Here is a 27,896-nt window from a genome sequence, read left to right as displayed (position 1 = left end):
CTGCAGTGAGGACTGTTAGCCTGAACACATGGGGCAGGTGCTTTACCAACTGAGCTAAACACCGCCCCAACTTTATTATTATTATTATTATAGACCCATTTGATATGAAAGGAGGCTGATTGAGCTTTATACCTCTGACAAACAGGAAATGTCCTGTGGTTTTCAGCCTTTTATTAACCTACCGTTTACAGCTGAGAACATCAGGTAGTCTGTTGTTCCCTCTCCATTAAATAAAGTGCAGTGAAAAAGTATTTGCCCCTTCCGGATTTCTTACTTTCTTGCAGATTTGTCACACTTAAATTTTCATTTTATTATTATTAATTGCATTCGTGCCTGTGTGCCTTGCCTTGCCTTACATTTACAGTAGCCTATATCAAGTCTTCATTGGTAAATGAAACCATCATTTAAAAACTGCATTAGTTGGGTCATCTTTGTCTAATAAAAGTTGTTTGTTGATCTTAAACAACAGTGACAAAGTAGGAAATCAGGGAGGGGGCAAATACTTGACAGCATTGTATTGAGCCTATAAGAGGTTGAAAATCAGAGCACATGACACTATAGTCAGTGGTCCTGAAATGTGTGCTTCTCTTCTATAATACACATTCTACATCTCGGAGGCGACGTCTTTCCACATACAGGCTTCCTTCGCCTTTCAACCGGAGCAGAACCGGTCTGACACAACACCGGCACCCCCATGCACACACACACATACACACGTTTTAACCAGGGCGCCTGTCATCTCAATTCAAGTTTTCTGCGTTCTGCCGATACATCAACTTCCCGCGTGTCGTTTCAAAATAAAAGATGACCGATATGGTTATCATGCTATTTAGGCTGTGGCTTCTTCAATTTTTTTCTCACTGAAATTTTTGCCAAGGTCCGGACCTAGGTGACCTCATAGCTGGCTACGGTCATTTTGTTCACATTTTGTTGATCTGCGTTCATCATTGTTCAGTTACCAAAATAAAGGACTGAACTGATATCTGGATCCAGTATTTTAATGTGCACACCTTAAGTGTATAGGAATAAAAAAATCACAACTAGAATTTGCCCTCCCAGGTGATACCGATATGTGAAATTTTGGGTCTTGGCCCAAGAACTACATGTTATCTGTCTATCTGTCTTTCTATTTGACTGGCTGGGGGTGGGATGCATCACTTTGATGGTGTTATCGCAAAATGTTACTTTACTGTAATAAATGAACGTCATTTCTGTCCGAGTTTAAGTTTTCAGTTTTTCGTCTATAGGGGTGGCATTGTCATTTGTCAGGGGTCAACCAGTCCAGACGCAGCTAACAGGATGGACTGCCATGACAGTCATTTTGTAATGACATCCATGGTCCCCCGATGATTAATTGAAAAACAGTTTTTTCAGTTTTGCGTCCAAATACTGTCTTTCCCTTCCTGTAGTTTGTGTTGAGGACTAATTATCATGTTCAAGCTAATAGGATCATCCATGTTTGGGAACATGGTGAATCTTGTACCTGCTAAGCATGTTAGCATGCTCATGTGTAGCGTTTAGGGCTGTACCATGGATGTATTATGGGCTGTACCTATGAGAGCTGATGTTTGATGAACAGCTGTTTTTTTTTTCCCCCCGATTAGCAGCCACAGTTACATTCAGTTTTCATTGTATCCTTTGATGAATTTTCCTACACTTAGCCTTGTTTTCACACTGTCAAGACCACCAATAGCTTTAAAGTTTTCAGTGTGCATAGCTGATTGAAGTTCTGTCAGTTAAACACCAAACAGGTGAAAACAAAAACATGATTGTTCACCTGTGGTTAAAATGTCCTGCGGCTGGCGATGTACTTGCAGTTGAGCACTCTGGATAAATAACAAAATATAATACGCTGAATTAATGTGCTGGCATGTTCCCAGGATGCTTTGTTCATCTGAAACTTTGAAAATTTGCATATTTCATGCTTGATTGCTCATACAACCCTGCCTCAGTAACACTCAGCTGTGCAAATACTTACAAAATAACCATGGAATACGTGTTCTCGTTAAGTGTGAAAGGTCATACTTGATTTTGGAGTATTTTAAATAAGTCCAACATTCAATACCAACTAACTTTTTCAAGAGGCTTCTTGCATCTCTCCCAACACATTTATTGTGAAGATCATAGAGGAAAGTTTAAGTCTTCCTCTGTGATGCTGTGGGGAGCTGCAGAGGGAGAATGTGTGAGCGTTATGGAGGGTTTCTCCGGGCAGTGGGAGCTCTGGGAGATGTGTCATTCAGGGGGCGGATGGCTTCCCTGCTGTGCCCAGCGTTGGTATGTGTTGGTGTGCGTGTGTGTTTCTGAGTGACGTACAGTTCCCATAAAACTGTTGTGATGAAGAAATGGAGGAGGCACTTGTACTAAATGACTGTCACATCCTTATCTCTCCCAAAGCGCTCTGATGTTAATTTCCGTGGAGTGTTGGCATCCTGCCTCCATTCAGGCTTTTGGTGTTTTATTAACAGTGAAGAAAGAGGGGATGACAGAAAATATAAGAAAACAGAAGCCGTGAAACGTATCTACAGTGTCGCTGCAGTGTATCTATGCGAAGCTGATTACACTATTGTTCTAGATTTACCCCGAAGCACCAAATTGTAAACACTTCACTACAACTGAATAGATGACAGGAAGTCAAAGATGGCAGAAAGAACAGAACATACAGAATAAAATGAGACATAACCAGACCTAAAGCTTTAGGAAGCTATGCCTGCCTCATGTATTTAACCACACACACACCATGAAATGACTGTATAACAATGCTATTGGCAGGACGAGGTCGATCTATTCAAGGGAAGCTGTTAGATGAAATAAAAAAATGTATTCATTTGTGTCTTTAAAGACATTGCTGTGAAGGAATTATGAGCTTTCAATTGGTGGGGGAGATGCAATGACCATCAATAGTTCTGGCAAAACTAAAGTAAAACAAAACTTCAACAGAGAGGTAAAAACAATGACGTTGTCCTTGTCCTTAGAATTTGTCAGAGATTATGATCTATTTGTGCTTTAACTGCAGAGGCAAAGTACGAGGCACGAAAAAACTCAGTGCGTGCTCAAGCAGTCTTTTTTCTTTCTTTTTTTCATTTTTGAGGACAAGGATTTTCAAAGTGTGACATAACGCTGGGCTGAAAGACGCTGTGTTCCTCTGCCTTCTCTGTTTAAAGGTTTTAGAGCCTGTTTCACCTCTGTTAACACCCGACCTTGATGACACAGAGTCCCGGGGTGTTGCATCACTGTGGCAAGTTGAAGTATTGAAACCACTTTCTGGGTCCATTAAGCTACTGTTTATGTCTATCACTGTCTCTAAGTTAATTTTTTACCTCTTCCTGTACCTTTATTTCAATGATAATGTATTCATTTCCATGCACCAGAGTTGTAAAAAGAAGAAGTAGTTTTAACAATGAATTGATTAATTTATCTACTGAAATATAACTAACAAAAACATATAGGTGCTATTCAGCCACTAAACCACATTGACATCGGTTGTTCTCGTCATTTCTCACTATTATCTGCATATATTTCACAATTGTCTAATATTTGAAAAGTGCAAATATTCGAAAGTTCAAAAAATCATCATTAGCTGCTGCCCTATGTCAATGACTATAATTGTGCTGGTATGGATACAGAAGTTTCTGCTACTTGAACGCTGACTGAAGAGGTACTTTAATGCATCCACTAAAGTTTGGGTAAAATACGCCAACACTCTCTCCATGTGTGGCTCTTAGAGAGTGCAAGAGGTCGACGGGTGAAGCAACAGTAGCTCACACAACAAAACGTACACACCGCTGCACAGGCAGGGAAACCAGATCTGTCTAGCAGCACTTCACCGCTGGCAATGTCTCTCACTGGCACCACGCACACATGCACGCACACACACACACACACACACACACACACACACACACACACACACACACACACACACACACACTGGCAGTGTTCCTGGTTAAGCTGACAGCTGGCGTTCTGTCTTCTCGTACCACTGACACACTGAGGCCTTATTCGTAGCCGGTTCCACCTTTACTGGGATTCTTCCAAACGCAGTCCAGCATTACTACAGTGTTAACTGACTCCTCACCTAACCAGATATGTTGCTCTCCAGTTACCTGCTTCGTGCCATCGTCTGCTTTTACAGTCACGGAGAGTAACTTTGTGATGTCAAACATTTAGAGTGCTAATAGCGGCACACAGAAACTTATAATGCTCCTCAATGCCTCAGAGAGAAATTTGTTTCCTACTGTAACAACCATCCTGAGATACCCTGACATTTTGACTCATTGCTGTTGCATAACAATAATATTCTGTCAAGGAAAAGTCCTGGCGTTCATTCATTTTAGAGAGTATCTTAGTCAAAGAAAATTTCAGCATGAATAAATATGTGTTCATCTAGAGATCTTGCTGTATTGCCAAAAAGACCACTTGTGATGCAGACTTTGCGTGTTTACACTGAACCAAACAAGTCGGCATATTGTCGCCCCAGGGTGTGATTTTAGATTTAGGCACCTTTTATACAAAGAGCTAGATGGAATAAGGCAAATTATTTTTGCCTGGCACAAGCTGTGTAAAAGGTCCTATAGGCTACACTGTGAGGTACATAGAAGTAATATGTGGCTGTTAGGAAAGGCCTTGGGTGAACCACTTGGAAACACTTTCCTTTTATCTTCACACTAATTAAAATTGAATTACTGCTTTATAACACATGTGTGGACAAGTGGCAAATATAAAGGAAAACCGGAAATTGTGTGGAGCAACAGGTTGATGGGTCCAAGGGGTCAATGAATGGTTTGACGAGGTTGAAAATGGAAAATCATGATTACTGTGTCTGTTAAAAACACCTCTGTTGTGAGTATTTGCAGTGCATTTGTGTGTCAGACTGATGAAGCTGTTGGTCTGACTTTCCTATTTGTCTACATTTGAATGCATTAGTGTTAGAGCCACCATCATATTAAGACCAAATTAAAAAATAAAATAAAAATAAATGTAAAATATGAACACAAACCCAAACTATTTAAGGTACCAGGTCAAATTGTCCCATGGTGAAGTTAGCATAGGGGTGGACTGGGTGTCTCTAAAATCCTGGTTACATCCCTGCCGAGACCGTTTCCTTCAAAAAAACAAAAAAAACAATACAATGTAAAATCACTCAATTACAAGGAAATGTTAACTGCTATATTGATGTATTCATGTTTAAAGCTATTGCAATGACATTATGCTGTACACGGTTGAATAATGACACTTTCAGGCAATGAATGGAGCATAAAGTACAGCATGTGCCTCTCAAACACTGAAAATAAGATGTAGTAACATAAAACGAAAATGCTCAAATAAAGCACAAGGACTGCAAAACAATACCAAGTCAATGTGCTTCATCACATTTCATCACAGAGTACATATAATGAACAATTTGAAATCAAAGTTACAGTTTGGATTTTATAGAAACATCAATTTGAATGTCAGATAACTCTGAAATGTCTGCACTTTGGGAAAGAACAAATATTCTATCTCAGTGTGACAACACAGCAACAGAGATCTACCCGAGTCACCCTGGTGATAGGATCACATGCTCACCACCGCCGTCCGTGACTCAACTTGGAGGTGGGTGTCTGAAAGCTGTCACACTTACACACTCCAGCATCCTACCTAATCATCCACCTACTGTGCCACACAGCAGGGGGGAGCAAGAGGGAGAGGGAGACAGACTGAAGGAGAGGCAGTTACCAAGAGAGAGAGAGTGAGTGATGAGCTGGGAGAGGAGGAGGATCGAGGAGGTGGAGGAGGAGGAGGAGGAGGAAGAAGAGGAGGAGGAGGAGGAGGAGGAAGAGGAGGCGAGGAATGTGGAAGAAGACAACAAAAGAGTCAGTAGAGGAGACAACACACACAACACTTCTGGATGAGGAAGGATGACGAGAGAAAGAGCCAAATGTATGCGCTGCTGTTTGTTAATTAACAGATGTCCCCTGACTCAGGCAGAGGCAGAGAAGATGAGGAGTGATAGATAATTGCAGCCATGAAATATGACTGTTTAGCCCAGTGGGGGACACAAGCTAAAGTTTTACCATAAACATCTCCTGTTTATTGTCAGTTGTACCAAACTACATATTAAAGGATCATTTAGGATGTCTCACTCTGCTACACTAGGGCTAGAATAACCATACCAGTGTAAGATCACAAGAAATGCTTAGTCAAATCAACTGCATAGATTTGATGACCTGTGTGACTTAATGTTTTTTTTTTTTTTACCCATGGGTACTAGTTGACATAACCCAGTGTTACATTAGTGCCACATTGATCCAAACTGGATCAGTTTTCACTCAGTGGTTTTCAGTGTGTGTGCAGCTGGGCGTCCCTTTTTATCTCAGCTACTTCCATTAGCTACTCCGTGATGTTGAGCATGAAACCTATGATGTTCTACCAGACCCTGGACCTGCTCTACGCCCTATAGATGTTCAACATTACACACTGTTGTCTGCTCATTTACACTGCTACTGACAGTGCATTTTATTGTTACTAGTCTACTGTTCTATTAAAGTAAAGTCCTTTTTCACTTATTCACTTCCTTCTCCTTTCTATTGAGTTTCACTTGTATGATTCTGATGAACTGGACAATAAAGCCAAAGATTAATACAAAACTTTTACAAATTAATTATCCATATAAAATGACCAAATAGGATAGGATAGGATAATAAAAATATACATATTTGTTTCTCTTTTAAAACTGAATTTTCAAATAGCCTCTTGAATTTCACTATTTATTTCTATTCTAAACAGTGTAGGCCTATCTATTGATTTAGGATTAGGGTTAGATCTATGATTAGTTAATACGTTTTCAATATGCCCCTCTTAATTTAGTTATTAGCCTATATTTATCAATACATTATTTTTTATAATCTCTGTTTTAAATATCTATTTATGCATCATTTTACCAGTAATGTAATCCATCTTTTTATTGTCCAGTTTTACCATGGCAGTTGTGGTCCTCCGTACCCGAGGGGGGGTCAAAGAGCAACGGCAGCATCAGTAGAGTTTGATGTGGCCTCAGTAGGGAGAGATGTGAAGTCTAACAGCGCCCTCCTCTGGTTAAAACCCAGCACAACAAGCTGAGGCACATTTCCTGTTTGGCGGATGATGAGATTGATCCAAACCAAGTGAAACCTGTGGTTCAACATGAAAACGCGTGTGTGCAGCAGAGTCGAGCTGAAACAAGACAAGAGGCAGGGAGGAGCAGCGGGGGCTGGGGGGTCGTCTGTACAGTTTTTGTCTCCTGTTTTATTTGGATGAATGAAACACTTTCAGTTACAAAAATGACTTAAAATGAACAACACTGTACAATGAACAAGCAGAGTTCTTTTTCTTTTTTTTCTTTTTTTTTGGTTTTCAAGATAAATACACTAAAAGGCTAACTTGCTACCACAAGGGAGAAGGGAGTGGGAGACAGGAGGGGAGCGGGGGTGGGAGGTTATGGGTGAAGGGGAGACGCGTACAGGGTGGAAGACACATAAGGAGGAGAGATGACACACACACACACACACACACACACACACACACACACACACACACACACACACACACACACACACACACACACACACACACACACACACACACACACACACACACACACACACACACACAAGGAAACTGGCTGACTGTTGTGACAGGGGGAATTAAAGCTACATGTACTAGGAAGTTGGCAAACAGTACGTTACAGTTGACGTTACAGGTTGTGTGTGTGTGTGGGGGGCTTGTTGCTGTCCAACTGTTTGTCTTTTTTTTTTTTTTTTTTTTCAAATTGCTGCAGCCTGAACCACACCCTTCCCATTTTCCAGCAACCCCCACCCACCAAGTCACGCACACACACACCACACGCTCACTCACAGGTGGACATGCGATTGCCTGAAGCCCTCCCCTCTTCAACAGCAAACAACAAGACACCACTTCCAGAGAAAATCTAAAACTTCCCCTTGTCAGTGTTTGCCAGCACACACACACACACACACACACACACACACACACACACACACACACACACACACACACACACACACACACACACACACACACACACACACACACACACACACACACACACACAGGCATTGACAAACATCCAGGGGTAAAGGTCAGACAGTTAGACGTTAGGACCAAACATTGGGGTAAACTAAATGAAAAGGGTGGTGGGGTGGGGCAGGTCGGGGTAGGGTGGGTGGGTGGGTGGGTGGCCTGATGGGAGTTAAGCAGTACTCTGGCAGCACGAGCAGAAAGGACAAGAACTTAAGAAGGATCAGAACAGCTACAAAGATACCAAGAGAAACTTCATTATCATCATCATCATCATCATCGTCGTCGCCATCATCATGATCACCATAATTATGAGAAGCTTAAGATTATTTTTCCAATGACAAATACTTAAAAATATACATTTCATCATCATCATCATCATCATCATCATCATCATCATAATTATCATTATTATTATTTCCCTTTGGATAGCTGATGCTTCAAAGACCGGCTCGCTAGGTGACAGAGGAGTTAAGGGAGAGCAGACGGAGGGGTGGGGGAGAGAGGAGTGAAGGATGCAGTGGAGGCTTTGTGTTGAAGAGAAGGTCAAGTTAGAGCTCTTTGGTTTTATTCTTTAACATCTGACTCGCTTTGCTGTGTTGCTGGAGAACCTTTGGACTAAAGCTGTATTGTAGAAGAGAGACAGAAAGAAAGAAAGAGAGAGAAAGAGAAAAAGAGATAGAGGAGGAGTGTGTATGTGTGGATGAGAGTGGGTGAAGGAAGAAGTGGCAGCTGGTTGTTTTTCCTTCCTCGCTTGTTCTCCAACCACAGTTAAACCTCTCGTGGCTTCACTTATCTGCTCTTTTCCATCTGATATCAATCAGGTTCAAACACTGATTCATGCATTTTAAAGGAAAAGTTCCACATTATGAGGGAATATTTGAATTCACTCTCTTCTGTCTCGTATCTATATGTGGTAAATATGAAGCCGTGGCCGGGAGCTGCTTTACCTGAGCTTAGCATAAGAGACTGGAAACAGCTAACCCTCGCTTTATCTAGATGAACTGGAAATTATGAATCACTTTGCTGATTCAAATCTGTTTGCTCCCCTCAGATATGTGTAGTCACTGACTGTGCAGTTTGTTCACTTGTTTTTCTGAGCCGTGCGCTCACGTTGGTGTTCAAACGCACCTCAGTGTGAACAGCAGGAAGGAAACTCATTTCCATTGACAACGCTGTGATGTTCACTGCTAAGTTCTGTTTATCAGCCGAGCAGCCTACTATTTGCAAAGTGATCATTTTCTAATAATCTTTCCGACGAGCTTTTAACCAGGCTGTGTGTCGTTCAGTGGTACGTTCAGTCACCAGTGAGTGGAGCTCCGGTGTAAAGAGCTACTGACAAAGATGACTCATTACAGTCACTCTGAAGACACAAGTATCTCTATATCTCAGTACTGTTACATCTTGTTTATTTGATCTGTACAAAAGCCACAGTGGTTTGAAGTTGCCAGACTCACTGTTTCCCTCTGATTCAAGTAAGCTACACTAACAGGCTGCTGCTGTAAGCTTCATATTTACCATGCGGATAAAGTATGGGAGTGCCCTTTAAAGCTACCTTTGTGCAGAGAGGATGTAACTGTGCGCGGAGAAAGAAGCAGTACGTATGCGTGATGCTGGCAGGTCATCTATATGGAGGAAAGTGGAGTTTCTGAGCACTCAAGTGGACGTCAGGGTTTTGGGGGAGCGTGTGTGTCGTGCTGGATCCCGTGGCAGGGCATTGACTTTGGTATCATTCACTAAGGGGGTATCCCCACCACCGAGACCGGAACCTGACACCTGCAAGTCCCTTCAAACCCAGAGGCCCTGAGAAAAGTGCATCTCCGCTTCAGTTTCCCCCGGTCTAAATGACGCGCCTCACTTCTCCCTTCTACATCCACTTTCTCAACAAACACGGTGGTGAGAAGTGTCTGGATGCGTCACCTAGCAACCTCGGTCTCAGCCGTTCCCCAGTTACCTGCCCCGCGGCGTTCCCTGATACACGTGGACATCAAATGGTCAATGTGCCCACTCATCAGGCAATAAAGGCCTAAAGGCGAGAGAGGGCTCAGCGACCTCGGTGATAAAGTTGCTCTGAGGCACAAAACTAAAAGCTTTTTTTTCCTCCTTTGAGCCAAAATGGATCCAGGTCTGATCCCAGATCTGTGCCAAAGAGCAGCTTTAAGCCCAGTGTCCACGTCGGACAGGGAGGAAGCAGCGAGGGTCAGACATGAGGAGAGGGCTGTGTTCAAAGCTCAACACAGACAGCGGGGGTGTATTCCAGGGGGACAAGGTGTGTGTGTGTGTGTGTTTGTGTGTATGTGTGTATGTATGTGTGTGTGTGTGCGCACAGGAGCAGTCTGGCCTTTTGACCTTAAATGGCACCTTCTGAGCCCAATGGTGAAAAGTCACAATCTATTCAATGATCTGTTACTTCCCAGATCGATGCTGAGCCTCTGTGTTTACCTCCATTAGTTCAACAGCCTTTGACGTGGCACAATTGTGTCTGCTCCCGGCCACACCAACACACCATCCACACGTACCGTCCTGGTACCCTGATCCCCACTTGAACCCCGCATTTTAAAGCATTCATCTATTTGGTTTATCATCAAAGAATATGAGGTATATGATGAACTATCTCTCTTTTACACCCTACAGTGGATGGAGAAAAAAGCCGAAACAAAACTGACAGAGAAGTAGAAACAAACAAACCAAAAAAAAAGAGATACAGAAACATAAAAAAAGAGACACAGAGACAAACTGAGAAGTTAGAGGGCAATTTACGGCTGGGAATCCAAAATCGCCCTCTTTCTCTTTTGCCTCCTTCTTTCCTCTCTATCATGTAAAAAACTTCAGTCTTTGCCCCAGTTGATCTTCTTCTTCTTTTGTGTTTTTTGGTTGTGTAGCTGTAAAGCTTTCAGTGTGTTCTCCCTGTGGAGAAAATATAGAGAACAGAAGCAGCACTGTGCCTCCGAGAGCACCTCATGCTGTAACTCAGGCAGTTTTTTTCCACACATAAATCATATTTATGCTTTGAAACAGAATTTCAACTTGCCTCTTTTCTTTGGTCTCATTACCAGGAGACACAAAGGCAAAGTGTGTGTCCGGAAAACTAATACCAAATTCACGGTGTTCGTCCACACAGTGCTGCCTCTCACTACTGTGAGCTTCCCCTCCCCTTTAAGACGGCTGTCGTCTCAGGGAAGAAGAGAACATCTTTATGGCCGAACGTCAAATCAGCCAGATCCCCACAGGACCCGAGGTTGCATCTCTTGTATTATTTGGTTTAAAGAGGTAAGAAAGAACTTCAGCGAGGGGCAAAAAAACAAACAAATAATAATAATAAAAAAAACATCACAAACATGTCCCAGAATATGAAAAAAGCACCTCTAGAAATAAATTAACAAATAAATAGCAAGACAAAAAAAGACAACAAGCAAATAAATCAACCCTACCTGAATAAATAGTACAATCAAAAGTCTAAATCATCATTAATAAGGACAAATAAAAAGTCCAAAGAGAGATAGTTAAAATTTTTGGTCTAAAATCAAGTTATTATCATCAATGTTTTTTTTTTTTAGGATCTTTGTTTTTCTCAAAGTCTTTTTTGTAAGTTTTTTTCATTTTAATACATTAGCGATAAGTAAGCAGTAGAACATAGATCTTTTTTCTACAAAATCTATAGAAGCACTAACAGATACATTCCGTCTAAGAGTCAATGTGGAGAAAAGGTTTCACCTTTAAGGTGCAAACCCCACATCTAAAGTTTGGTTCGTGAAACGATTCTCGTGTGTCGACTGTTTTTTCTGGTGTGGACCAAACCAAATATTCTTTGGATACATTTACGTCCAACTCGCGAGCCGTCAGCTTGACCGAGGCTGTTTCTGAGTGTATTATTCTGCATCTTTCAAGTGTCATCACTGCAGTGCCTGTTCTGCTTTTTTTTTCCTTTTGTCCTGTCGTCCCTTTGACACTTATATACAGAAAAACACACGTTTCCACCTCAGGCAAACTGACACTAACCCATTTCTTTGCCCTCATGCAGAGAGTTCCTGTTCCTCTCTACATGTGTTTGGTTTAGTTCAGTATTTGGTTTGGCATTTTTAAGGTTTGCTATTCAACTCTTTGTTTTTGGCTTTTTGTGTTTGTCTTTTTTCTGCCAAGACAGTCTGTTTCTTTATCTAATAAAAATCTGGAAGCTAAATTTTCACAGTATTTTTTCCAACCACCTGATAAAAATCTCTAGCACGACTACGAAAAAAATAAGGAGCTCTTGTAGTAAGTAAGCGAGTACGTTATCCCAAATGAGTAATAAGCACTAAAGTACAGTACATAAAACGGCATCAAGAGACACAGCAGAGATAAAACAATCAGAACCAACCAACAGAAAAATAAAAACAGATTTTTTTTTTAGAAGATTTCAGTTCAGTGAGGTCATTTGCGTTTAGCTCCATCCAGGACCAGAGAGCTGAGCTGGAGAGGCAGAGGAGGGGAGGAATTGTCTGTTCTGCTTCTGCTGGCCTGTCTATCTGCCTGTCTTATTTATCTCTCTATCCATGCTACACAGTTTCAGAGTGGGGCGAATGCTGCAGCCCTAAAGCTAACAGACAGACAGGCAGACAGACAGACAGACAGAGCGATGCAACGCCCTCATCTCTTTGCACGCCTGCGCTTTGTCCTCCTTCCCTCCTCCCTCCAGCCACATTTGGTTTGGGTTCTTTTTGGTTTGCTTCTGTCATTCCTTGGGTTGTGTTTGTGTATGTGTGTGTGTGTGTGTGTTTTTTTTTTGGTTTGGGTTTATTTTTGGTATCCTCTTACAAAAAGTGTGACACCTGCTCCCTCTCACTACAGTGTGTTCCTCCCTCGCCTGTCCCAGCGTTTACCCTTCTTTCTGGGGGTTCGGAGTAAAGGATCAGTTCCCTAAATAAAGCTTCCCCCGTGGGTTTTTCGACGGGCCAGGTGGAGGGGATTACACCAGGGAGGGAGGTGGGGGGCTTCCAGTGGTAATGTCCTGTCCTCAGCCTCCCCACCGCACCCCACCCCCTCGGTGTCTTTATTGTGTTCGTATGTCTGGGCTGCGGCCCTTAAAGACGAGGCCGGCCTTGAGAATGCTTTGGTTTCTATTTGAGAATTAATGGCAGTCTGAGGTGGAAAATGACAGTGAAATGTGACTGATGGAGTGATGATGGAAACAGACAAATATCAGTAAACATGTCTAGACAGACAGGTGTTGAGGCGACTATGCTGATTGACGAGGCAGGAATGAGAGCCAGCTGTGACTAAACTTGGCTTTATTGACTTATTTAGCCTTCAGTCTCAATAGTTATTACTTCAAATCTCCAATCACAGCCCTATTTCATACTTTCAAAATGGTCGCCACTCTTAACAAACGTCATTTTCAGTGTGTGAAGTTTCCAGGGCATGTTCATTTAGCCATGGACTCACTGATAATGGGTTATCTTTAAGAGTTAAGAAAAAGAGTGGTCTGATTAAAAGCACAAAATGCCACATGTTTAGGTCTTAATAAATTCATTCACACCTTGAAATCAACTCGCAGAGTGCCAACTCCATTTAGGATCTACTGGCACTTGGTGAGGACTGAGACAAGCGTCTTTTCACCTACATCGTCTCTGTTCCTGCAGAACAGTCACATTCAAGACAAAATGCACGTCGATGACACAAATGTATACGATGAAGATAAAGATGATGACAATGATGATGATTTCAATCCCGCTCGGTAAAACTAAAAAAACAACAAGAAGTTGTAACAATAAATAGGAGCTGGACTGTAAAATGGCACTAATAAATAATGATAATAAAAATAAAAGAAAACAATTTCCAACTGTACTTCACAAAGTGTAAAAAATTGATACTGAATAACAAGACTCTGTGAGGAGAAATTGTAAATAAAAAAGGACAGAGGAAAGCTTTTCTATGCTCTCAGAACGAGAGGTAGGTAAAGAGACTAATGACGCATGAAGATACAGCAGTACTGGCAATCACAAGCTTTGACCTCATTGTCGGGCTTTTACAAAATGATCCAAAACATCTAGGATGAAAACCTATGAGAGACACATGAGCGGACACAGACAGGATGAGTGAATGGCAGGATGGGTTTGGCTCTTGATGTGCATGTGTGTGTGTTTGTGTGTAAGCAGTAGTAGCAGTAGCAGTAGAGTCCTGGTCCTGGATAGCTTCAGTATTTACACGTCCTTTGAATAAAGCTTTTCTCTCCGTATTTTTGGTATTTGGGATTTTGGTATGGTTGACGTTTTTTTTTTCTTTTTTTTGTCATTGTGTATTCCTCCTCCGCCTCCTCCTCAGGTAAATTTTTGGTTTAAACTTATCCTCCCTACTCCTCTTCCTTCAGACCCGCAGCTTTTCAAAATTATACTTAAAAAAAGAAAGAAAACGTAACCACAGTCCTCCTCTCCACTGTTGGTTTGTCCTTGCCGCCATTCCTTTGTCACAAAGTAAAGTTATCTTTTGTCATTTTTGGTTTATGCACTTCGACATGCATCTCTGCTGTCTCTTTGTTAAAGAGTCATTGGTTTGTTTTCCTTCAGAGAGAAAGAGTGGAGAGGTGCCATGTCGATATCACACGTTATTGACAAAAAGGTCCCACGTTGCCTCCTCTCCATCTGCTTTGATAGATAAAGATTTTTGGTTTCAATCTTCCCCTTTTCCCCCTTCTCCCCTCTTTCACTTCTTTCCCTCCCTCTCTCCTCTTTCATTCTGTGTATTTTTGGCATCGAAAGACTGGGAGAGACGGAGAGAGAGAGCCATTGCAAAAAAATAACGGAAGAAGAGCGCAAGAGAGAGAGAGAGAGAAAGAGATAGCTTTGGTGTGAAAGGCGAGGTTTTCGTTTCCTCCTTCCTCCTCCTCTCTGATTGGCCCTTGGCGTGGTCACTCAATCTTGGCCCCGCCCAGAGAGGGCGGGCTGTGTGCCATTTCGCTGGAGGAGCAGGAAGAGGCGGGGCTGGAGCAGGGGGAAGGGGAGCAGGGGGTGGGGCTGATGCTGCTGGCCGAGGGGAAGGGAGAGGGCTGGGAGGCTTTGGCTACGGCGGCGCTGAGCAGTCCAGCGCCGGGGTTCTGGCCCATGTGGAGGAGGGCGGGGTGGTTGAGGAAGAGGGAGGAGGCCAGGCTCCCTCCCTGGCACCCAGAGGCCCCCAGCAACACCTTACTGGCTCCCTCAAGACTGGAAAGAGGCAGCTGGCCACCACTGGCTGCCAGGGCTGAGGGACAGAGGAGAGACAGAGAGAGGTTAAAGGAACAGTGACCATCAGATATAGAGGTTATAAGTCTTGTTGTAAACTTGTACGCTCTGCTTTAGTTTTTCAACTGACCGTTTTTTCAACATCTGTCATCAACAGATAATATTTAACACATTCAATGGGTTGTTTCTTTAGGAGATAAGTGTTTTATTTTGGTCTAGTAACTTTCTGCCTCCCTCACACCACTCACATGTATCATTTCAGTTCAGAGCCAAACCACAGAAAGTGCCTGGACATGTTGCATTCAATAGAAATAGGTGGAGAGTTACCGTCACTGTTTACTTTACATGGAAAACCCAGGGAGTGGCCATAAAGCGCCAAAACAAATCTTATTCTGTCAGTAGTGATGTGTGTGCACCTGACTGGTGTTTTTTCCCCTGGGGGGAATCACTTGAATGGCAGTTGAGAAACTTTTCACTCTTCCACAGAAAGCCCAGAGTGACCCCCACCACATCTCCACACTGAGCCCGCCAACAGAGATTAAAAAAGAGATGTGGTAATAATTCAACATTGTCTAATATCTGTGGCAAGCTTATCTTGTGGAATCAGACACAGCACGGCAAAAGGTAAGCGGACATGAATGGGCTGTTGTTATGGAAACAAGGTTGATGACTGAGGCTGTTTTTCCCCCCCTTATAAACCCGCTTCAAGCACAGCTTCTTCTTTCACTATGACAACAGTAAATGTGAATGCAACCTCACAATATTTGAGATTGCATAACAACAGCCAAACAGATTTCTTTTGGTTTTGTTAGGTGTGAATGGTGTCATGGCTACTTTTGGTAAAGAGATATAATGTGTGTCTCCTCTGAGATCGATCTTAGTGTGTGACTGCTGAGAAGCAGAGTTTCACATCAACATTAAACCATCAACATTTACTGTTGATGGTTTGAATGTTTGAAAATGTTGCAAATCCATGGTACATATTTACATAAAAAACAGAAACAAAAAAAAAATCAAATCCCACAAAACAGCTTAATGAAACACAGAAGAACATGTCAAAATGTCTTTTTTTTTGCCTTGGTACCACTTCACCATAAGACTACCTTTATAATGGATAAGCAAATTATTTGTAATGATAAACAAGTTATAACACAGTTTTCATTCATTGATGCAGGCTCACTATTTGGCAAAGTCAAGCTAATGCTTACTCATTAAACCTTTACCATTATAACCAACTGGTAAAAGGTTTCATATAGTAATACCAGTAATAATAGTAATAAAAAAAAGGATTTTAATTTCCGGAAAGTCCATGGCAATAGATTCACAGGTCAACAGATTAATGTCCCTGTCACACTTTACATGAATCTGGTCATTTGATTAATAAGTACGGCACATTTTGATCTGCCAATTTAAACCCTTGACCATTAAGCCTCTGATGGCGGTTAATTGCTAGTAACTTAACAAATAGGTCGTGTGAAAAGCAGACAGGTACAAATCTGGTTGATGGAGAAAACAAAATGATATATGGCTTAACAGTACAGACAAATGTGGGATCACTATTTAGCAACCAATATGTCGCTGTCATTGCCTTTATTTATTTTTTTAATCTATCATAACTTCTAAATGATTTATAAAGCCTTAACAAGCAAATTAATATATTATAAACCATTAATAAAATAGTGTCATTGTAAGGTGGTTGCTGCTTTTTTATTTATTAAATAATCGTCATATTTGGCTGTTGATGAAATGAGGAGATGAAAGGTTAAAGATGAGTGAGACAGCACAGACACGCACACAAAAACAAAAACACAGCCCACACAGTAACATAACGTAACTCACACACAGACACTTGATGGGATGGATTCATGGATGTCAATGGCGACATAAGAGAAATAAAGTAGCACGTCTCTCTCGGCCTCGGCTGCTTCATACTGTGGATGAGCAAACACCCGCAGCTGTCTATTCATCTGTGTCTCCAGTCAGCACGATTTGATTCACCTGCCATGCGAAACTGTATTACTCACCATCACACTTCTCTTTTTCACACGTCCCCCCCCCCCTCTCTCTCTCCCTCTCCCCCTCATCAACACAAAGAATGATCAAAAAACCAGCTCTGCTGACGGCGGTCAGGACTGTTGGGTGGTCACTTCTGTGGGATTGTGCACTTTTTTTCTTCTTCTGTTATCCTTGTAGCTACTGTTCTCAAGTGTAGGAAGGTGTGCAAGGGAGGGGGGGGGTCTGTCACATACAGTGTGTAGCTGAGTGTAAGTGTTAATGTGTGTGTAGGAGTGTTTAACGTTTGTGCACCAGAGGAGGAAAATATCACCTGTGCACACAACTTAAAAAAAAACTCTTAGAGGTGTTTTTGTGTGTTTTGTATAGATTTTTCCAGAGGTGAAATTATAAAGAACACCTCCACTCACACCCCCACCCTCACCTCCACCCCCACCTAGAATCTCTGCATCATACTCTGTTTGCTGATAAAACCGTTTGCTTTTCAATGTCTCTCTCACACACACCTTGGATAGTGGCCAGGGGATTGTTACCGAGGAGGGCTTGGTTCATCCCTGTGTTAACTCCCATCACAGTGTTCCTGTTGTGTCACACACACGCACACACACACACACACGCAGCACCATACATGTGCAAGCATATATACGAACACAGACAAGCAGAGGAGAAAAGGTGAGAAAAAAAGCAGGTTTGGCAGCAAAGACAAACAGAGGGCAAATTCAGCCCTGCACACATAAACAGTAGTTTGCTGTACAGGTGTAAACTACATGAATAAAAAAGAGGTTAGACATGTGAAAAGAATCAGATCACATCATTAACTCTGCATCAATAAAACAGGACAGAAATGATTCAGCACTGGAGATCTGCATGTGTGTGTCTCTGTCGTATTCACCTCAAGTTTGCAGCAAAATCGGTGATGTAGTTAGACACGTCACCGTTCTTTTTACCCATACGCCATAAGCTGTGAACACAAGAACCACACACACAAACACACACAGGGTTAGAATACACTGCTGCACAGGGGAAGCAATGGCACCCACTGGTATTGCTGGGATATCAGTGTGTGTGTGTGTGTGTGTGTGTGTGTGTGCACGTGTGTGTGTACACAAACAATTACTGTGTGTGTGTGAAGAGTAACAACGATTTAACTACAAACTGCAGGTGAACCGAGCATGGTGCAGTGCAGTATTGATGGTGAAGTGTGTTTATGGAAATATGTGGTTGCGTGTGGTGGTACTGTGTGCAGTGTGTGTTAAAATATTTTGCCTACATTTATTCAGGTGTGGTAGCCACAGAGGATGACGATATTTTAAGAGAAAATGACTGTGATTCAGAATAAGAGCAAAAACTTAAAGGGCTAGTTCTCCTAAACCTTGGATGTAAAGCCAGCAGATACAGTCGGTTTTGTAGGTTTGTAGGTTTTGCTTATGAAACTAGCCTTGGATAATTTAGAGAAGTTGTAATGGGGGCGATAGAGTACTGCAGAATTAAGGTCTCAACCCAGACATTAGCATCGTTTTTTAAGCATCTCTGGTTCGCTCCTGCTGAAGTCTATGAGCTTTTTAAATGTTTTTTTTTGTTCTTGTTGAATATCCCAAATAAGGTTTATGATTAACACAAGATCAAGACATTTTCATGTTTCATTCAAAGACATAATTCTTTAAGCTTTTACATGTCTTAAAAAAACTGGTTAGCAACAAGTGGCTAGACTGCAGAGGATGTCACAAAGCCAATCCACCATTTATATACACTCTTTTGCAAGAAAACTATTAACTTTGTAAAAGGAAAATGCTTTTGGAGAGAATGTATGTGTTCTAAATCAAAGTTTGAAATTAAGAAGGGGTGATGTTGAAGTCATACGTGTTCAGGTTCAGGCTCATAGCCTTGATAGACATTAGATTTTCTTATGGTTATTGGATTTAAGCCTCATAAATCATAACACTGGTGTTTATCTGTAAAGATTATCTTACTGAACAAAATGTGTCAGTATCATAAATGTTTGTTTGACTCACATCTTATTTCTGCAGAACCCAGTTGAAAAATCCCTTAAGCTTTTTGCCAAAGTGATAAGGATGATGCTAACTTCCGGGTTTGCCTCAAGATACACATCATCCCTAACAGCACTCATCATTTCATACGTAGAAAGCAGGTGAAGAGAGATGCTGCTCTTGAATTTTTCAAGTGTAACATTTCAAACGACACCATAAACTAAATTCAGCTCACATCCACTGTATCTGTACGGAGGAGAAGCCAGAAAACTGATGCTAGTAAAGAACTGCTTTGTATGACATGTTACACTGACTACACTGGGAGGTTAGTGTGTTTATCGTTGCTCTGAATGGCCATACTCTAAAGCAGAGTGCCCTTCTGAGAGCAGGCATGCGATAACGGCACACGTTTTTCAGACAATCTCTCCTGGAAGGCATTCGTAGTGTTGCGCTTGTTTGTTCACACAAACAGAGACAAAAATTCTTGTGTAAAGAGTAGAAAAAAATAGGACTTGAGGGAAAGTTCAAACGCAGCCAATTTTCTCTCCTCCAAACACGTGGCCAACAGCTGCAAGAAGTGGCCGTGAAGGTAAAAAAGTCATAGAAATTGTTGGATGTAGCGCAAAATGTTTAATGTTATGAATGTTCATAGGAAGGAGGTTTCAAAAGCCGAATACCAGAATGAAAAGATTTCCCCATTGGTAAGTTTCTTTCTTCATAATTAGCGTAAATGGACATTTAATCTGCCCTGCTGTAAAGTAAGTCAGTGGACGTCTTACCCTGTGTTCAGATTGAGTGTGCTGTGGCTGGGGGTGGCTGGGCTAGCCGTGCTGCGGGGAGGAGGAGGAGGAGTCACTGGGGAGGGGGCGGAGCTGAGAGAGGGGTGGGTTGAGGTGAGGGAGGGGTGGGTGGAGGAGAGGCTGGAAGTCAGGGGGCAGATGGGGGACATGGTGGTCACTGTTGTGCTGCTGAGACTGGTAACGGCCTGCGACAGCTGGCTGGACATCTGGCAGAGAGACAGAGAGACAGGTTCAGGTTTTTGACACAGACTGGAGAGGGTGCGTGATCAGGTGTATCAGGGACGTCGGGGTTGGATAGTTACCATGTGAGGGCTGTAGCAGGGCGGTTTGTGCGTCGGTGGGGCAGTGGGGGGCTGGCTGGGCAGGGGAGGGGTGGCACTGGAGGGATTGATGCGCTTCTCTTTCTGCCGGCGGTTGCAGAACCAGACCCGGATCACCTCCTTCTCCATGTTGAGCTGCTCGGCGATCAGCAGGATCTCCTCTGAGGTAGGCTTCTGGTTCTGCAGGAGGAGAGGGACACGGGAACTCAGGATTATTTCATCAGTGTTAAACTGAAGCTACATCATTAAAAACATCAAAAACACCAAGACATAAATTGTAGTGACTCCATAAAAAACGTCGAGCACATCGATCTGCCCTGAAAATGGCTGTTTTGAAATCAATCAACTAAAGCCTCTGAGTTCATTTAAGAGTAAAGGTTTCTTTTTACATTCCTAATGAATTTAAACATGAAAAAAATTTGATAATAAGGTTGATTTTCTTACCGTCATGAATGCGCGTTCCAGGGCCACACGTACATTCGTCTCGATGCTGGTTCTCTTCTTTCTGCGGCGACCAGGCATCCCCTCGAAGCCCAGAGAGGGAGAGGACAGGGAGCTGGGGCTGGGCAGGGTGCTGTCTATGGACATGGTCTCTGAAGGAAGAAAACAAACAGAAACATACAGTACACACACTGAATGTCAGACTAATTATGATTTCTATCTTCATATATTTAGATGCTGTAAACACGTAGAGTGGCGTTATTTCAACGGTAGCTTACCTGCATCATTGAGCCACTTCTCCAGCAGTGGCTTCAGCTTGCACATGTTCTTAAAGCTCAAATTGAGGGCTTCGAAGCGGGAGATGGTTGTCTGGCTGAAGTCGTTGCCGTACAGCTTCCCCATGGCCAAGCCTACGTCTCCCTGATAGGGCAGATGAAAGAAGGAAGTTGTGGACAAGTCCAAACACGTCTGTGAACAGGAAACATCCAGCACTGCTGTAACCTGCATGTTTCTCTCCGTACCTGTGTGAAGCCCAGTTTGATGCGTCTCTGTTTAAAAGTGCGGGCAAACTGTTCCAGCTCCTCCAGGTCACTGGGCTCCTCAGGGTGAGGGGTCACTGAGGGCATCGTGGTCACGCCTCCGCTCACATCCATACTCTTATCTCTCTGCAGCAGGTGCAACGTCAGAAGAATGAAAGTGAGAGTGAGAGAGAAAGAGCGTGAGAGGAAGAAGTTTGTTTATGACGGGTGTCAGGACTGGGCTGTCCTTTTCCACTGACTAAAGCTTGAGAGTTTCCTCATACCTGTGCTTGGAGCCCCATTCTAGTCTGAGCAGACAGCAGGCTCCCTTGGTTTTGCTGAGGTAGCGGAATAAGATTTGGTGTCGATAGGAGTCCTGAGAGACAAAAAAAAAAGAACATTATCAGCGGTTCTTATGACAAAAACAGTTTTTAGTATGTTTACAGACATTGTCATGGTGTGATGGGAGAGGGGTCCCACCTTGCTGAGCCTGCTGTGGCTGTTGGAGGAGGAACTGGGCAGGAGATGGGAGCGAGTGGCCGGGCACCAGCACTAACTGTTGAAGCTGCAGCAACTGCTGGATGTCCTGTGCAGTCAAGAGAGAATGCATGAGTTCATAAATGCTTAATATGAAAAGACAGAGGGCCCCGTGACGCAAAGTGTGTTAGTATGTTATCTGCCACCGCCGAGGAGAGGAGAAGGTTTGGATGTACAGAAACCATAGAGCTGAGAGGAAAAACTTTGTTATCGAATAACACGAAGAAAAGAAAGGGAAAATGTGTGTCTTCATGTAAGGTGGAAACTGTGAATCAGAAAACATACGACACACATGCAACAACAGTTGTTCCGTGGCTCGATACTGTTTCCTACATCAACCTGCTCAACAGGGAGGTGGCTTCGATCGGCAGTCAGTACCTGGGCGGTCAGTTGGATTGGCTGGGACAGGGTAAGCTGGGGTGGAGGAGGTGGGACAGGGACACTTTGGGCTGTCTGTTCCTGTGTGCTCTGTCCCTGTCCCTGGGACTGCGACTGAGCCTGCTGACCCGTCTGTCCTGCCTGCTGCTGCTGCTGCTGCTGCTGCTGGGCTTGCTGATTTGCTGCTGCGGCTGCCTGAGCTTGCTGATTGGCTTGGACGGCTGCGTGGGCAGCGTGAGCGGCATGGGCTGCATTGGACTGCTGCACAGCTGCAGCCAGGAGCTGCGCCTGAGCCTGCTGCAGCAACAGCTGCTGCTGTGCTGGCAACAGAGCTGTCAACTGGCGAGGAGAAGGAGAGGAGAGGAGAGGAGAGGAGAGGAGAGGAGAGGAGAGGAGAGGAGAGGAGAGGAGAGGAGAGGAGAAAATGGAAATATAAGAGAGAAGGGAGAAAAGAAATGGCCAGGAGAAGACAAGAAAGGAAACAAAGTGTTCAAAAAGAAGCACAAGAGAAGCAAGCAAGGTAAAAGCAAAGCAAAATGTGTGTGTGTGTGTGTGTGTGTGTGTGTGTGTGTGTGTGTGTGTGTGTGTGTGTGTGTGTGTGTGTGTGTGTGTGTGTGTGTGTGTGTGTGTGTGTGTGTGTGTGTGTGTGTGTGTGTGTGTGTGTGTGTACATGTAATAAGTCCGTCTTACCCCTGCTAGTTGGGAGCCGGTCAGCATGAGCTGTGTATGTTGCAGAGCTGTCTGTGAGGGGGTCGGGCCGTGAGAGGGAGGAAGGGCGGGGGACATCTCACCACACTCCTCCATCTTATTCTGGAGAAACAGGAACAAAAAAGTAGAGCAATATTGATTTAAATAAACATACATACAGTATATTCAAAACATTTCTGTTACTCTCCTGCTCATTTACTCTCCTTTTTCAATGTAATGAATAATAAAATTGCACAAAGCGTACCTGCACTAAATGAAGAAACAATATCAAACATGAACTGGTCAAAAAGGCCAATTAGAAATATACAGCAACAAGTATATTGTCTTACCTGAGTGGTTAAGGTCATGATAGGCAGTGTTGGTTGTCCTAAGTTTATGTGTAATTACAAATAAGGCTCATAAGCTGATCTGAGAAGTGTCTCAGAACACAAGTCTACTACTCTCTATTTTCCCTGCGTAAACGTATGTATGACCTTATTTTCCCAGGATCAGGCATGTTTGAACTAGCGGTGGTGGTGGTGGGGAGTCCTCCAGCTTACTGATTTACATATCTCCCGTGGTATGCAAATGAGGAGGATTTCACTGTTTGGTGTGTTGTAGCATTATAGATTTATTTCAGGGGAGAGTGCCATCATACTCTCTGCTCTTTGTGAGTCTGTTTACATTGGAGACCGAGCGGAGAGTCGACACATTATGAACCTCAACGTCGAACGCGACAAAAGAGCAATTCAGTGCACAGAAATGAACACAAAGCTGAGGCAGCTATACTGTCAAGGAACCCTATTGTGTGATGTTAAGATACAAAAGATGCACAAACATGGGCCTAGACATGCACAGGCAGTTCAGTATAAAGAAAAAAACACACACACACACACACTCACCTTGCTGCTGCTCAGGGTTGGTGACAGTGGAAAGGGATTGACTTTCATTGACTGAGTCATAGAAGAGAAGAAACAGACATAACTTCATATTAGAAATCACTGCCTAAAAAACTTCAAATGCTTTCTGTTTTATTGTCTAATTAGAACAGATTTTTTTGTTAATACAATTTTATTTGATTATTAGATTAACTGATTTTTTCCCCACTGTTTCAACTGTTAAGATTTTCTTTCTCTGTTATGTATCACAGCAAACTGAGTTATCTTTGGATTTTTTCTTTCGACTGTTTATCAAACAGAAACAAGCTGTTTGAAGATGTCACCGTGTCATCTGAGAAATTAATAGATTTTCACAGTTTCATTAAATTCTGAAATCAACCAATTTATAAAATGTTATTTGAATGCCACTTCTCATATCACTTGTCAAAGTGTTTCATAAATAAAAAACGGACAAAAGGACAAGTCAAAAAGGAAAGCTGGCAATGAGAGAGACACTATCTAAGCTATATACAAAAAAACAAAAAAATATATAAGAAAACTAATAAAATGATAGATAATAAAAAGAATAAAACACAATTTGCAGTCGTGAACCGTAGATAAAACGTAATAATCAGAGGATTCAGATGTACCTGGTGATTTGATTCAGGTCCATTCCGCTCAGAATCTGTGTGGGAGTGAAAGGAAAAAGTGAGAAATCAATTGTGTCTTCGAGCGCCAATGCGACATACGGCGTCAGGCACGGATACCCTTTTATATTAAATATATTTGAACCCAACATGTGGATGTTTTTTGCATCTTACCTGTGCCCTCCAGTGGTGAGTCAGCCCCTACTTTCTCAACCTCTACTGGCTTTGACATCCTGATATCTGAAACAGGAAGATACACAGATAAACAACAGTAAGTCAGGCTGACTTTGAATTCTGTGTCAAGACAGAGACAAGAAGAAGCAGACGGAAGCAGAACAAGACATTTATGAAACAGATGATCAGAATCTGCATGACTTGGGAGGGAAAGAGGATGCCCAGGGTGTTAGATAGGTTGGGGTTGAGTGTTTTCAGGTCACAGAGCGGGCCTACACACTGTACGGCGTAGTTGAATTATTCACAGTTTGCTCACAGCCCACAATCATTCACTCTTTCCAATTAGTGGTTGAGCATAGAGTAGGCTGACCCACGGTGTTTGCTTGTTCTAAATTTAACTCAAGGTGTTTACGTGGGAGGTCTGTCTCATGTTGTGTGTCATTCATCACAGCGACCACATCACTTCCTGGTTGAATGGGACAGTCCCCCACACAAAGAAAGTGAGTCTTAAACTATTTATGAAAGACAATGAATGGAGATTTTTTTTGGCAGAAAGGGGTGTAAAGGGTGTAGGAAAGATGGGAATGAGAAAACTTTGAAAGAGTTTGGACAGAGTGCTTGTGTGTGTGTGGGTTGTGCACATTTCTACATGATTGTGTCTGTGTGTAATAGTAGTTTTGTTTTTGTTAATCATACACCAATATTATCTCAATATAAAAGCCTTTTAATTCGGCTGAAACCACAAACTGTAAAACAACTTTTTTGCTGCCCCCCTTTTCTTTTTTTTTCTCTCTCTCTCTCTGACAAGCATGCACGCACACACACACAGACACACAGAAACACACACAGCTACTTCCCTTTTGTGAAAACATGCAAATCTGCCCAACGACCAACTAATTATATCTGCCACCTGCATAATAACCTCTCAGTCTCCCTCCTCCTTTTCCTCTCTCCTCTTTCACCCCCTCCTCTCCGCTTTGTTTGTCCTTTCTTCATCCTGTTGTTTCTCATGTTTAAGATGAGACAGCGCTGACGTGACCTCAGATGGTAATTTTGCCATCACCGTTCTGCTGTGCTTTTATCAATATAACACCTAAAATAAAGAAAATACCCTTATTTGACCTTCTGCAATGCCAGCAACAAAGTGGTCAAACATGGTTTCCACCATTGGGGGGCAGCAGTGGTGCACGGAGAGGGTTACAAACCTGTTCCACTGACCAGTACTGATCTAAAGCCAGTTCAAAAGTCCAGTCTGACCTTATAAAGACTAAAGAGTGCACAGATGAAATGTGCCACTCCCTGATGAAAGATGCAGAAACACATTTGTTTCAGTGAAACAGATGTGAGAACAGCTGAGTCGGGTACATGCAGTGTCTTTAGGGAAAGGGGGAAGTGGTGATCATCTCGAAAACCTCCAATCTGTCGCTAAACCAGTTATAACCTTGGGTAAGGGCGCACACACACACACACACACTGACCACAGGATTTCCCTCAAATAAATGGACATCTGCAAAAAAAATAAAAAATAAAAATCTAAATTGGTATGTGGATGCAAATACCTGATTGATCTATTACTGGGGCCACTTTGTGGATATTCTAGCATCACTTCCAGCTCCTGTTTAGGCACAATGTGGAACAGCTAAAAGTAAAACCAAAGAACTGCCCGACGTTGCTCAATTTCTGGAGAAAAAACACAGAATCTGCACCAACATGCAACATCTTCCCCTCAAAAATGCCCATGTTTAAAACAGTCCAAATCTAACACCTCACAATGCGCAACAGAGTAAATAACACACTGTCAGCGTCACTTCTCTTACACCGGACTGTCTCGTGCTCAGCAGGTGAAGTGAACAACACCAAAAACCAAATCCACCTTGTATAAAAATGACTGTTGAACACCTGAAGCTGAAGTTTTCTGGTGCTGTACTGCCTGGTTGTAGGGAAGGTGTGATTTGATTCATGGTTGAAAATGGCCTACAGACAGTAGCATGGTGGATAATGTGGTCAGTAATACAGTGGTGGGACAGTATATCAAGTTGCTGTGTCTTTTTCTCACTTCCCCTCCCGACTTCCCCTTGTACCGGGTTGAACGCAGAGTGCTAAACCCAACACTTACTGTCAGTGAGGCTATTAATATTAGCTTGCTCTCTCTCACTCTCTCTTGCTTTCTTTCACTCTATCTTCTACAAACTCCCTCTCTTTTAACACACGTTGCTGCACACACACACACACGCACACACGCACACACACACACACACACACACACGCACAACTAATTTTACTTTACACAGCAGAGCAAAGTTACATGCTATATATATATGCAATTTTTTTTTCATAATTAAATCAAGTTATGATTGAATAAAATTGCGAATAAGAGGCTTTATTTTTTTGTATTTTCACAGCGGATATGACTTGTATTTACAGGCATGTTCAGAAACTTTTTTTTAACAAGTACAAAGTTTAATTATATGTCTCTTTCATCCATCATTAAGCTGTTAAAGCGTATGCTAATCTTACAGCAAAGCCCAGGGATTATCTTTTAGCCAGCGAGAGCAGTTTGCTACACTGTGCTCACTGTATCTTAAACAGCCCAAATTTAATGCTGTATAATCCTGTGTCATGAATAAATGATGCAACAGAAAGGAACAAGGAACAACAGTGTCTGTGCTCAGTCTGGACTGTTTCTGTTATTCTCCTCTGGGTATTTTGGCTTAGATGAAACTCCAATGCAACCAAGCTGAACACCCTCCCCTCTACCCCAGCAGCACCAACCCCTCACCCCACTTCCTGATTCAGGACACAACTTCAGCACCAAGGGGGGTGTCTGGGAACCGGACCCATCACACCAGCTAACTACGGATCTTAAAAAACCAAGCTGCGCTGACGGGTGCTTGATTTTGATTGTAAAAACATTTTCCATTTGCGTCAGAGTGTTGACTATCCAGCTGTTGCTTTTGCTCATCTCTGTGGAAACGAAGCTGAAGTCTAAATTTTAAAATATAAGAAGGAGCTGCACAAAAATATAAAAAAGGAATCTGTAGGTAAAGACAGGGTTTAAGAAGAAAATTTAGGAACTGAAAAGGAAAATCTATAAATGAATTGAGAAGCTAAAGAAAACCTGATCAGTCACAGCAGCAGCAGATTGACCATCAAGGTTGCGGCATATCATTACAGTCATTACTGCTGAGGCTTATTTTACCAAATGCCAGTGTTTGTGTGTCACTTTTGTCTATTACACACCTAACCTAAAGTATTAGCTCGTCTAAT

General features: G+C 42.5%; 1 protein-coding gene across 3 annotated transcripts in view; it reads right to left on the bottom strand.

Annotated features, from left to right (window-relative positions):
- Nucleotides 1-15,103: 15,103 nt before the first annotated feature.
- The window catches only part of pou2f2b (POU class 2 homeobox 2b), a 60,724-nt gene continuing 47,931 nt past the window's right edge, over nucleotides 15,104-27,896 (bottom strand). For all 3 annotated transcript variants that reach the window (XM_083990245.1, XM_083990244.1, XM_083990243.1), the window contains 14 exons: nucleotides 24,630-24,695; nucleotides 24,459-24,493; nucleotides 23,833-23,883; nucleotides 22,934-23,053; nucleotides 22,244-22,582; nucleotides 21,809-21,914; nucleotides 21,613-21,704; nucleotides 21,332-21,475; nucleotides 21,089-21,230; nucleotides 20,814-20,962; nucleotides 20,352-20,549; nucleotides 20,029-20,255; nucleotides 18,154-18,222; nucleotides 15,104-15,267 (listed from right to left, as the gene is read on the bottom strand). In XM_083990245.1, the coding sequence (XP_083846371.1) occupies nucleotides 15,225-15,267; nucleotides 18,154-18,222; nucleotides 20,029-20,255; nucleotides 20,352-20,549; nucleotides 20,814-20,962; nucleotides 21,089-21,230; nucleotides 21,332-21,475; nucleotides 21,613-21,704; nucleotides 21,809-21,914; nucleotides 22,244-22,582; nucleotides 22,934-23,053; nucleotides 23,833-23,883; nucleotides 24,459-24,493; nucleotides 24,630-24,695 (1,781 nt within the window). In that variant the 3' untranslated portion in view covers nucleotides 15,104-15,224. The remainder of the gene's footprint in view (nucleotides 15,268-18,153; nucleotides 18,223-20,028; nucleotides 20,256-20,351; nucleotides 20,550-20,813; nucleotides 20,963-21,088; nucleotides 21,231-21,331; nucleotides 21,476-21,612; nucleotides 21,705-21,808; nucleotides 21,915-22,243; nucleotides 22,583-22,933; nucleotides 23,054-23,832; nucleotides 23,884-24,458; nucleotides 24,494-24,629; nucleotides 24,696-27,896) is intronic.

The sequence above is a fragment of the Trachurus trachurus genome (assembly GCF_905171665.1).
Source record: "Trachurus trachurus genome assembly, chromosome: 16".
In the NCBI taxonomy this organism is placed as follows: Eukaryota; Metazoa; Chordata; class Actinopteri; order Carangiformes; family Carangidae; genus Trachurus; species Trachurus trachurus.
This window is presented reverse-complemented; position numbering and strand designations above follow the sequence as displayed.